This window comes from Calonectris borealis, chromosome 12, assembly GCF_964195595.1.
Source record: "Calonectris borealis chromosome 12, bCalBor7.hap1.2, whole genome shotgun sequence".
Classification (NCBI taxonomy): domain Eukaryota; kingdom Metazoa; phylum Chordata; class Aves; order Procellariiformes; family Procellariidae; genus Calonectris; species Calonectris borealis.
The window spans coordinates 17,856,889-17,869,346 of NC_134323.1; the positions used below are offsets into that span (position 1 = coordinate 17,856,889).

Sequence of the window (12,458 nt, forward strand, 5' to 3'; positions counted from 1 at the left end):
AATCACATATTTAGCAAAAACATTCAGTTTAGAGTTTGTAATTTGTACAAAAATCTGGATTTTGCTGCAATTTCATTTCAGAGTAAAGATATTTCCATTTAAAGGCAATTAAAATTGGAAAATATGTATTTCCAGAAAATCTGTTATCAGAAACTTCAAAAAAAAAATCATACTAAGTTTAAATATTTCTATTTTTTTCCAAAAGACTCAGAGGTATAGCACATGACTTGACTAGTTACAATAGAGACCTGCTGGGCAAATGAAAGTCACTTAGATTCTTTAAAACTTAAAACCTTGTCTTCTGCTAAATGACAAGAAAATACAGTGAAACCACAATCAACTTTTCCTGGGTTTGACAATCGCAAAAGTCCTCTTTCTGCTCCTCACTATTGACTCACACACCACTGCATCCCAAGGGACTGTGTACTCTAAAACAAGGAATGAGTAATCAGGAAAAAGATGTTTCCCCTCTTCAAAGTATTCACTAAAGCATTCATCCTTTCAAAACTTCCAAACTAATATTTGTTTGGGTTGTAAATCTTACGGCAACGATATTGACAATGTTAACGTGATCTAAACACTGTACAATGTAAATGAAATTTCCTAAAATATAGACCAGGTCATGGAGATTTATTCCAATATGGTGCAGGGTGGGTTGTTCTAATTTAAGCTGTCTGAGCGCAGAGTAACAGCAAAGCCCAGAAAGAACAGTCTGATTATTAGACCTGTCTCGAAAGAAAGGATGTATATTCTTCTACAGCTTGGGAAGGGACATTTTTTAATTCATTCAAGACACCTTTGGAGAGAGTTGATACTATGAAGAAAGCCAACAGTTTCAGAGAAGGAATATTTTAGAATGCATCTAAAAAATGACTCACTGGATTTGACTGCCATTTTGTTTACTGCTGTGGAAAGCAGCAAAATAGTAAGTGTAATAAAGCAGACTTTGAAGAGAAATGTATTAAAATGTCTACTTATCGATGGAATATTCTGCTCAATGAGCACTCCAGAGAGCTGATTCGCTACTGTAAACAATAAAAGTCACTTTACAATAAGACAAAATAATTGATTTATCAAGAAGAAACCATGGGGTGTGATTATTAAGTAATGCATTTCTTGGGAATTAAGAAATTTTTGCTGCACTAATTACTAAAATTGCTAAAGGCATGGGTAGTTTACAGTATTTCTTAATCCTTTCAACATTTTGCTCTTCAAATATCAAATCCCAACAATCCAAATATCGCTGGCAAATTGGAAAGCAGAGAACAACCCTCCAGTTACTTCAGTTAAGATAAAAAAACAGTTCCGTTTTACATAAGCAGAGTGGCTTGTCCTTAGGAATTCAACATTACTACACCACCCAGCAGACCACACAAACCGTAAACATCTTGGAGCTCCAAACTACCATAAGATAGTTTTTATTGAACTGTAAGTCAATACTAAACTGGTTAGCTGGCCAGTTCATAATCACCAGAGGTAATATTCACAGTTCAGGAGACAGGGTCAATCAAGAGCTGGACGTGCATGTGTTATTTCCTACTTTCATGATAAAAAGTGACAACATTCAAAATACCCAATATCGGTATTCCAAACAGGAATCCCCTCAGTCAGAGGAGTCTTCAGCTTCACCCCACTTGGACCACGCCAGGATTTTTGGTCATAAATGAAATTTGAGACATATTTCAGCGTTCGATACCCGCGACATTTATTAACCATGCTGAGAGTTACTGTATTATACTCAACGTTATACTCGACGCCAACCTGCCGCTCAGGTAATAGTCTGGGCAGTGCCAAGTCCCACATTAATGTGGAGTGGAGCGTTACACAAAGGACTGAAATCAAGAAAGGAAAAATGCCAACACAATGAAGACAAACAACAGCCACGACCATGGCAAAGCCAGACTCCAGGGGAATGACTACCACAAGTCAGCTACGAGAACATGGGGTCTAAAAGCCGGTAACTACAGCAGGTAACTACAGCAGGCTGGCTACGAAGCCAAGGTGTGAAGAGCTGGTCTGAGCAAACCCTAACAGCGCTCCTTCGTATCAAGATAATATCGAGAGGATGCTCAACTTTACCTGGAGAAACAAATCCTTCACAGCATGAAGCTGCAGGAACGCGACTCGATACTCAAGCGGCTTCCACAGAGCACAGCCCTTTGCTTCAGGGCGGCTGCGGCGTTGCGCTAAGGGCCCTCTGCTGCACACCGGCTCCCGGCTCCTCAAGACTCCATCATGCCTGGTGGAAAGCGGGGCTTCCTCTCGCGATGAGCTAGTTCGTCTTCACTCATGGCCAAATTGGTGTGGGAAAACCTCCTCAACCTGGGAATCCCCGAGCAGGAGGCGTTTGGCAGTAATGGCGGATAAAGGCAGGCGGGAGGTTGAGATGCTGCCGGGTTTGCTTGGTGCCATCTGCACGGGGATCTCTCACTCAGGTAAGCCACCATGCTGGGCCACGAGGACGCCAGCAGCCATGGGGCGGCCCTTTTCCTCAGAGGAAAGGCCCAGAAGGCTCTAACATGGCAACTGCCGACAGCTTCGTGCCGCCCCGCTTCAAAATGCCGGCCGCCCGGTGCCTCCACGTGAAGACCAGGTGGCGGGAGGTCGCCAGCTTCCATTTCCTGGAGAGGGCTGGCTAATTTGCAAAATGGCTGCAAGGGAGCGGGAGAGGCCTCTCCTTGCCTGGCGGAGGGTGGGTGCCGGTGGAGGCGGGAGGTGGCCCCGAAACCCGCCACCCTCCCCAGGCTGCCCCTCCTCGGGGGGCTCGCGGAAGGGATCCCGCCACCTCCATTTCCTCGGCGATGGCCATGGGGTGGGTGGGGCGGCCATGCGGCGCCGAGGGGGCGGGAAGGTGGCCGGCAGGGCCGCCCGAGGCCGGCGGCGGGGAGCCGGCCCCGCGCCCGCCTCTCCCCGCGGTGACCTTGGGCGGGCGGCGCGGCCCTCCCCGCCGCGCGGCCGCTCCTTCCCCCCCTTTATTTTATTTATTTAATTATTTTTATTTATTTATTTGTTTTGGCCGCGGAAAGAGTTTGAAGCGCTCCCGGCTCGGAGCGGGGTGGGGGGCGAAGAAGAGGAGGCCGCCCTCCGAGCGGCCCCGGGACTTTCCCTGCCGGAGGGCGCGGGGGGACCCGTCCCGGTCCCCGTCCCCCCCCGGGGCGGGGAGGGTGGCGGCGGGCGGGCGGGGGGCGGGGGGGGCGCCGGCCCCGCCGCCGCGGGGGAGACGCGGCTCCCGGCGCTGTGCGCCCGAGCTGCTGCTGGTTACGCCAGCCCCGCCGCCTGCCTCTCTGCCTCTCCTCGCCTCTGATTCTGCGCACAGCCAGCCCCAAAGCCTGTCATTCTGCAAAACACAGTTTACTCAACAGAGAGCGAGTGGGGGAGCGGGAGAGGTGGAGAGAGGGAGACGGCGCGGAGGAGCCCAGTCCCGCAACCCAGCATGGCTTCAGGGGACCTTTACGAGGTAGCGGGGGGCGGCGGGGCGCCGCGGGGCGGGAGGGCGGCGGGGGGGGCGCCGGCCGGGGCGCCGCGGAGGGCAGCGGTGGCGCGTTTGGGAGCCGCTCCGCGGAGCCCTCTTAGTTGCCGAAGAGCGGAGGAAATCGCCGAGGGAAGGGCTGGGGTGGGGGGAAAAGGGCTGGCGTGTGTGCCGGGGGGGGAGGGAGGGATGGAGCGGCTCCCCTCCCTTCCCTCTGCCTCTCTCTTTCTCTTTCTCTCTCTACTTTCCATCGGGCTTGATCTTAGCAGGCCTTGCAAGAGAGAAGGAGGAAGGAGTGAAGGAGAGCGAGAGTTAGCGGTAGGATGGGGAGGCGATCGCAGTGTGATGAGCCCGGAGAGTGGAGAAAGTCCAGGTAAAGTCATAGGCGCTCTGGACGTGCTGAATGTGCAGATTAGTGCGAAAAAATGCGCCTTAGCGCTGCCGGGAGGCGCAGGGATGGAGGCGGCTCTGCGCCCGCTGTGCAAAGTGCAGGAGCCGGCGCCAGGTTGCTTCACCTCGCGCCCGGGGTGCTGCGGGGGCGGCGGGGGCGGCGGCCGGGCCGGCGCGGGGGGGCCGCGCCGCGCCCCCAGCACCACGGCGGGCTGCAAAGTTTGGCGGGGGCCCCGCTCCGGCGGAGCCGGGCGGCCCGGGGTGCGAGGTGGGGCGGGCGGCGTCGCCGCGCCGGCCCCCGGCCCCCCGCCGCCCGGCATGCGCTCCCCCCCGGCCGCAGCGGCGGGGAGAGCAGCGATGCATCGGGCGACGGCCGCTCGGTTTCCAGGTCGGGGGGAGGGCGAGAAAAAGGAGCTGGCAGGCAGTCGGCGAGCCCCAGCCAAATTTTGACCTCAGGCACCCAGTTCTAATGCCCAAACTGAGAACAAGTCTAGCCACTCTTCCCGTGCCAGAGAAGAAGAAGGGAGAGAGCAGAAATTAAAAATAAGAAAGACGGGACCCAGGTGTTTGAAATATCCAGCTCCAGTAAGTGGAACCAGGGTGGAAGTCTACCATCTTAAAGACCAAACAAGACTGGACGTCCTACACCAGTTCTCGGTCTGGAGCACCTCCTCAGGCTCCGCGTTTCCTGGTGAAATGGCCGTTTGTGTTGTGGTTGTCTGGAGCGCACAGTTTAAGGGCTAGGACAGAAACAATCACCTTCCAGTTGGAACTGCGTGCTGGTGATTAGGCACTGCTCAACTATCAGGGCGTGCTTGGGTGTGGAATTGCTGCTGCGGTTGGTTGGACATGGTTGGACTTACTCTCCGTTTGATGATCTTGATGATCAGCTGTAGGGTCTTAAGTGCAAGAAGTGGGGGATCTGGCAGGTTTCACATAGACAGCTTTTACTTTGTCATGGTCTTTCGAAGTCTTTAATAAAGGTCATAGTTAAGGGATGACGTTGCTCTATTAGGACTTTATTTTGCTGAGTGGGACACAGACCTCCTTTCAAGTAAACAGCACTTACACTGTCCTATGTGATGTTGAATTATCGGAAGTACATGGTGATTTGAATAGTATCATTGACCTTTTCCCCACCATTTTGCGATATCTGTCATATTACTTTGCAATTTTAAGGATATTGCATGTCAACTGTATTGCTGTTGTGACTCTGGCGTAGCCAGTGGGAGTTCTGTGAAGAACAACTTTGACCTGAAAAAGTTAGCGATACAATTTTGTATTAGTAAATTCTGGGATGCGTAGAGGATCTTTGCCTGATCTTGTCTGAGTTTTCTTTAGATGCTTGCATTAGTTCTAGAAAGAAATAAAAACTAGTACCTCTTAGGCTAATGGTAGCCATGCTGGTTTAGCTCCTACTCATTAAAAAATTCTGCTTTTTTGTGATCTTTGTGTTATTATAAGATGATGACATTTGGCCGTTGGATGTGGGTTGTGCATTGAGTACTACTGCGTGGCATATGAGTGATGTTGCTCAAGCGGTAACCTGGCATGGAGGTGTTCTGTGAGAGAGCAGTCAATTTTAGGCCCAGTCACTTTGCAGGCATTTGCATGGATGAATGTGAATTGTTAGCACTGTGGTTCAAAGCCTCTGAATCACTTCCTTTCTTTGTTACTCCATTTGAGCTACTTTTGCTTATCATTGTACAATATGGAAGAATTGTATCCACCAGAACAGGTAAGTGGAAGTATGGCTATTCATTTCTTGATGTGTGAGAGGTTTGGAATATGGCCTTCTCAGCTGGTCATGGTGTAAAATCTTCATCTACGTGTCGGACGTGTCGGAAAAAGTATGTGCAGCGCTTAGATTATCAATCCATCTACATTTTGCATCTCCACTGTGAAGTTCTCCATGATGGAGGTCAGAAGAAATGTGTAGAAAGCTGAAGAGTTTGTATGTCTAATAGGTAGCAAGTAGATGGTGGTATCTTCATTTAAAACACAACTCAGCTTTGCCTCCCTGCTCATTCCCATTCCAGAAAACCAACCGCATCTAAGGGACTCATCAGAACGAAACTCTTACAGCTGTGATGTCCCACACAGTTAGCACGTGAGATGAAGTGCTTCGTGCCTTCAGAGCTGACACCTCCCTTCTTGCTTGGACACATCATTCTTTTCTGTCCTCCTGCACAAGTAAAACATAATGTGGATAGCAGGATGATCATTAAACAGTTTCAGGATTTTAGCTTGAAATACGTTGGCGCTATTGGTGTAAATAAATAATTTGGGACTTACGGTGACATTCCGAAGGTATACTGCACTCCTGATTCCTCTTTGACTCCATTCGTAATATCTGAGTCCTTCAAGGGTTCTTACTGAACTTCAGCAAATAAGACAGTAATTACCTCTGCAATTTGGAGTATTTAATACTGGCTGCAAAATTATTTTTGTTAAAGCCAATCATGATCTAGAAGCCATGAGAAAGCACTTTAAAAAGTATAGCGTCTATTACCTATACTGACTTCTCATATTTTGGTGGCACTCAAGAAACTTAAGTATAAAATTTTAAGTTTTGGAAATAGATGTGCATATTTATCCTGTTGTTCATTAATTTTCTACCGTCATGTTATTTTAAAAGGCTTTTCAACCTTTTAAACTTAAATTCAATTAATATCTTTACATAGAAGCCAAATAAGATCAGAGACAAAATAATCTCAGTGTTTGGTTAACTAGGTGCCTTTTTCTAGTTAGAAATGGCTTCTAATCACCTGAAATACCTCCTATTATATTTCTTTTAGGACTGTGAAACAGGTACCAATTCATTCTAGAAGCAAAAGAACACTCATTAAAGAACTATGGTGCATATTCCTCAGAAATAACAAACTGAAAATAAAGGACTCACAAAGGGGTATTCACAGTGGCCTTCAGTAAGGCAGCCCTATCTTGGTTTACGAGTCAAATACACTGTTGGATGCGAGGAAATCCTTGTTGATTTTGGTAACAAACAGAAAGGGTAATGTATTTACTCTTAAATACCAAGTTTGTTAATTCACATTAAAGTTGTTGTCAGTAATTTGAAGTAATATTTTTTATTTTCCATGTACAATTTAGTTCTCACATTATCTGAACCCAAATAATTCTCTCACAAAGGCTCTTGTATTAAAAGTACATGAGATGGCTTTAGAGGGGGAAAAAAATTAAATATGAACAGTGCACCTAACTTTATTTTTCCTGGCACAGAGCATCCTGTTTACTGCAATAAAATTCTACTTTATTGATGAATATATGAATCAGTTATCAGTATCACAGAGATGCTCATGAAGCTGACTGATGCTTTTCTTTTTTTTATTTAATATTTTGGGGTTTATATACAATAACATAATTAGACATTCAGGGATGATGATGTTGAAATCTAAAGTCTTATTTTAACATTGTGTCAGGTGATATTACAACACCTTAGGTAAGTGATCTAAAGATTATAGCTAAATCTCTGAAGGGGACTGTCACATGCATATATTTCTGGATCACAATAGTAAAATCAGTCTTTAAAACGCAGCAGTTTTTGCATTAAAGTGTTGCTTTGTGTGGAAAAGTGACGTTTTAAAAAATGGCATCTTCTCATTGAAATGATACAATGCCCATGGATAGGAGGCTTGCCCACCATAGTGACAAGTTTCAATTAAATCTAGTCTGTTTATGCAGCTGTGTAAGAATGAGCTGCAGTTTATTTTAGCTCACATGATCCACCAGAAAGATAATGTATTTCTAGATGAGTTACAACATCTCCCATTTATACCTGCACTCAGGTACCAGCAAAGTCAAAACTTGAAGATAATAATGGCACAGTTTGGCCTGCTGAATCCTTATTACATGTGGAGACATGCAAACGGGAGAGAACACGCCTGAACTTTTGGATGCTAGGTTTGGTTTGCCGATGCAGAGTTCAGAAAATGGTCTTTGTTTTGCAAAGTGAGGAAATGCAAGTTTTTGAGCGTTGTGGCTTTCTGTCTTGCATCTCTTTCAATGGAGTCACTTTTTAGGAGGGACACATACTTAAACCTGCTTATTGAACTGGAAAGCAGAAATCTATTTTTAAAGTATTTCACGCATGTATCTTCTAAGACAGAGGTGACTTGCAAGAAGATGGTATATTTAAGTAAACGTTATTTCTCAACTTAAATCAGCCTCTTTATTGATATAACAGTTACATGTTGAAGGAACAAGACTGATTTCACAACCAGAAAAGAGTGACTTGAAGTAGAATCTGGGGAATATAGAACAGACTTAAGCGCCTACTCCTTCTGTAGAATGGCAAACTATGGGTGCAATGCTGACTTCAATAATACTGGGCTTGTTTCCACCAGCTAAGCATTTGGTCATCTGTAAGTAACACCTCATTTTTTTTTTTTTAATGGAAAAGCTTTACTAACAACTATTTTGAATAATCAGCTATTTCTTTATACATTGTCATCTATCTGTTACCAAAATCAGTTTTCAGAAGACAACTGTCCTCAAAATAAAGTAACCTGTGAGCAATATTACCGTCAGTCAGTAGAAATCTAGAAATCTTGCTGCCTGATGAAAGTTTTCAGGACTCTCGTCCAAATTAGGTGTGATTTGCAGTGCAGACAGTATTCTTCAATCCTAAACTGGGCAATCATCTGGACCATAGATTAAACTGAGGTATAAAGCCAATGACAGAGAGTTAACCTGAGGTCCCTTCTGCCCGAGTCTTGTAGTACTCTAAATTAAAGATACTGAGTGAGTTTCAAAAGCGTAACTGGATAACTCTGGCAATATTCATTATCTTACTAAGAAATTCCAGTGTTGAGCCACATATGGAACATTACAATGCACATAATGACTGTCTTGTTTACCTACAACGTCACTCTGTTACCACGATTCCAACTTCCTCATTACATTGTAAACTGCTTGGCATATTTTGGGATACTGAAAACCAATTGATTTCTTATGCATGTTACAGTTTTGTTACAATCTTGATGAAGTGTTTTATCTGGATCAAGTGTAGTTTATCTCAAGATGTATGTCATAAGCATACTCCTGCTTGGAAGGGCTACTGAAAATACACTCTGTATTTCTCTCGAAAGCCTAAACACATGCAGTGACAATTTTCCCACCACCAAAGACACTGAACTGAACATGCTTCCCTTCATTGTCCAGGTTCAGTGTTCATACCTATCTGAAGGTTAAAATGACATAAAGTTTTGTAACGCTTACTGAATGTTTTACTTTGGGTTGATCTTTGATTCAAAATTAAAATCCAGCAATAAACTCATTGTTTAGTAATTGTTTCTGAAAGTTAAAATATTTAGAGAGAGACAGTTCAAATAATGGCAAAATTTAAATGTGGTCTAATATTGGAAGAAATTGGCTAATTATTTTTTTTTAAATCAATGGAGTAATTGTGATGGCTAGCTATGCTGTAAATAGCATTTCTTTGTCCATTCATTTGACTTTTAGCAGTATTACAGTTTCTTGGCTCTGTACATTTTCATCAGTGCAATCCCTTTTTGTTGTTCCTCCTTACCCATATATTTTTCAGTCAATTTCTGCAGCACGTTTTATGACACTGGCATCCTGACACTGGCAAAAAAGATTAATTAAATAGTTAACTGTTCCTTGTGTTTAAATTATTAGAACAATATAATGTATCAAACAATTTAAAGTGTAATATTGGCAATGTAGGGCAACTAGTAGTGGGGTATGTGAATGCTGGCTTGCTTTACATTCATGCAAATAACAATATTCTGGTTTTGACAAAAGGAAAATTATCCTTTTGGCCTGTTGAACAACAATGTCACACTCTTCGTTTATTATCAAAATTTTAGACTGCTAATATTGCAAAGCTGAAGGGAAATACACATCAATCTGTTTTCTTCTATTACACAGACAAAATGTAGATTCCAATACTATTTCAATACTATCTCATTGTGAGTCATAATATAAAATATTGTTGCAAATCTATTAGGTCTCTAAAAACTTTCACAATAAGTTGATACGATTGACCTGTGTAGGAAAAAATGATTCTTGTTGTGGCTTACCAAAGAAGGGGAAATAGGTTGACTCTTGCAAAATTATAAACGGTAGCAGCATGATCAGTAAACTATAACAAAACACTAAAACAAGAACAGCATTGAAAACATCTGTCAGAAAGACACTTTTCTTTGAAAATAGCAATTGCCCCGCTTGGGCTTTGCTAGATTTCTCACAGACCACCCACAAAACTCGCAGCCCATTCCTTTAGAGGGGCAAAACAGGAACAATGAGGATATTTTCTTCCATAAGGCACTTCACTGCGTTTATTTAGATTTTGTGGGGTTTATTTGAAATCATCTTATAATAATGTAATCACTTACATGTGCTCAGCACCCAATGTATTAAGAAGAGATACAACGGACTACATACCACTAAGTCTGAGCTCCATTGCACGCGAATTAGTAGCACGTATAAAAAGAAATAGAATCGGCAGATATATGTGAACATGTCTTGGTTTGGGGAAGAGTTAATACGAATTTTTAGAGGAAAGGCACATCTCACAGAACTCTTAGTCAATGTCCAGATAAGAATGTCTCTGTCTCTGTCTCTCAAAAAACCTTCTTGTAAGAACCCACAGGAGCAGCTGCTAATGAAACAAAGCTGTAGTCCAGAAGGATGGTCATCTGGTGGACTACATGGTTCATGGAGAGGAAGCAATGAAGGATGGCTATGATAGAGTGTCCAAACATCAGTACTGGGACCTGTGTTGTACAACAGAATCATCAATTATTTGAAAATTATCACATTTACTGCTGATAACTTATAGATTATTATTAGCATTGTCAAGAGAAAGGTTGGCAGTGAAGAGCTGGATGACAGCAGGTGAAATTCAGTATTTATAAATGCAAGCTAATGATCAAAGGAAAAATAATGCTGACTATACATGCGTAACAATGGGCCCTGAAGAAGCTGTTACTATTCAGGAGAGATCTTGGAATCATTGTGGGAAGTTTTTGGGTGTGTCCACATTAGTATTTTAATTTGGATCAGGTGCGTGCTTTTGAAGTGGATCTCCCTGGGATCCCCATTTACCACATCTCCGTTTGCATCAGAGAAATGTCCTGGAGAGCAGCGACCGCACTCCCTTCAGGTGAAACTAAACCAGAAAATATGTTCCAGCTCCTAATGGCTGTCCGGTCCATGGGACCAGGCTACTGCTTATCAGAGGTAAACCTCAGGCAAACAGAATTGTGCGTGTTATTAAAAAAGCAATTGAGAATGAAACAGAAGATGATGGGGAATACTGTTGTGCTTCCACATCTGCAGTACTGCACCCACCTCAAGAAGAACACAAAACTAGAAGTAATGCAGAGAAGGGCCACAGGGTGTTGCACGGTATGGAATGGCTGTCAGTGAAAAGACACCTTATGACAATTTTCTGGCTGGCAGAAGTGATCGAGGAAGATATGAATGGTATGGAAAAGACAAATGGGGGATGATTAGTTAATTCAGTGATGAATGCTATTTCTCATTGCACAAGAAAAGGCATGCAGCAAATGATTAGGCAAATGACGGAGACAAAGGAAATACTTCTTCACAATATTTAAATCTTGGAACTCATTGCCATGGGATGTTGTGAAAGTCAGAACTGTAAATGGTTTCAATGAATGGTAAATCAGCTTCTTGGAGGATAGATGCCGTTATACCTTTCAGCACAAAAAAAATCTTTAAACTGCTAGTCACCAGAAGCTAGGAGGGTAGAGCAAGGGCAGCACTTACTTTACAGATGCTGTTTCCTAAGCATCAGTACTGATTTCTATTAGAATATACAACATGTTGAGCTAAATGGACCCTTAGTCTGACCTGGTATGGTAGTTCTTAGTTTTGTACATACTACAGTCATTCAACAAACATAGGTATTGACTAAGATGTTGAAACGGTCTGCAGAGATCACAAACATACTTGCCTTACAAGCTGTATTCTGGTATTCTAATTGCTGATCACTGTCAGTTAGTATCCTTGCAAACTAAAGGGCAAATCAGAATAGTGGGTTCAGTTTCCGACACAGAAAAAGTCAGTTTCTGTTTTAGAGACCTCACAGTCTAGACTTCCAACAAGATGCAACAGGTGGTAGAAGCAAACAAAAGAGTAGAAGAAGGGAGGAGGTGATGAAGTAACATAGAATCAAATATGCGTAATAAAAATGAAGTTTTGGCTCATTGCCATAGCTCTGGCTAGTAACTGGGGTAAAAGGGATAAAGATGAACTAGTAAACATTTGAGTAAATGCATGGAATGAGGCAAATGATGGAGTCAATATTATTAGAAAGTCATTAATGTAACAAAATGTTTCTAATGAACAAAAACAGCTTTCTCCTACTTCTATGAGAAAAGCATTTCAGCATCTAAAAGGGTTTTTATCCACAACTTTTCTGTATTTACATTTTTGGATGGTCGTGGTAGGCTTCCTTAATGCTGTACGGGGTTGTTAAGACACATTTATCAATCTTCAAAAGCCTTACCTGAATATACATTAAAAAGCCACTAACTTTTAACAAACCCATCAAGTCGCTATTGTGTTGGGTTTTTTCCCAGAAATGGTG

At 43.4% G+C, this 12,458-nt stretch overlaps 1 protein-coding gene across 4 annotated transcripts in view; it reads left to right on the forward strand.

The window, feature by feature from the left end:
- The first annotated feature begins 3,202 nt into the window (after positions 1 to 3,202).
- Positions 3,203 to 12,458, forward strand: part of CDYL2 (chromodomain Y like 2) — a 61,797-nt gene continuing 52,541 nt past the window's right edge. The window contains exons 1-2 of one of the 4 annotated variants that reach the window (XM_075161464.1): positions 3,203 to 3,457; positions 3,736 to 3,842. In XM_075161464.1, the coding sequence (XP_075017565.1) occupies positions 3,815 to 3,842 (28 nt within the window). In that variant the 5' untranslated portion in view covers positions 3,203 to 3,457; positions 3,736 to 3,814. Of the gene's footprint in view, positions 3,458 to 3,735; positions 3,843 to 12,458 lie in introns of those variants that run through there. The other 3 variants (XM_075161465.1, XM_075161466.1, XM_075161467.1) reach the window with 3 other exon arrangements.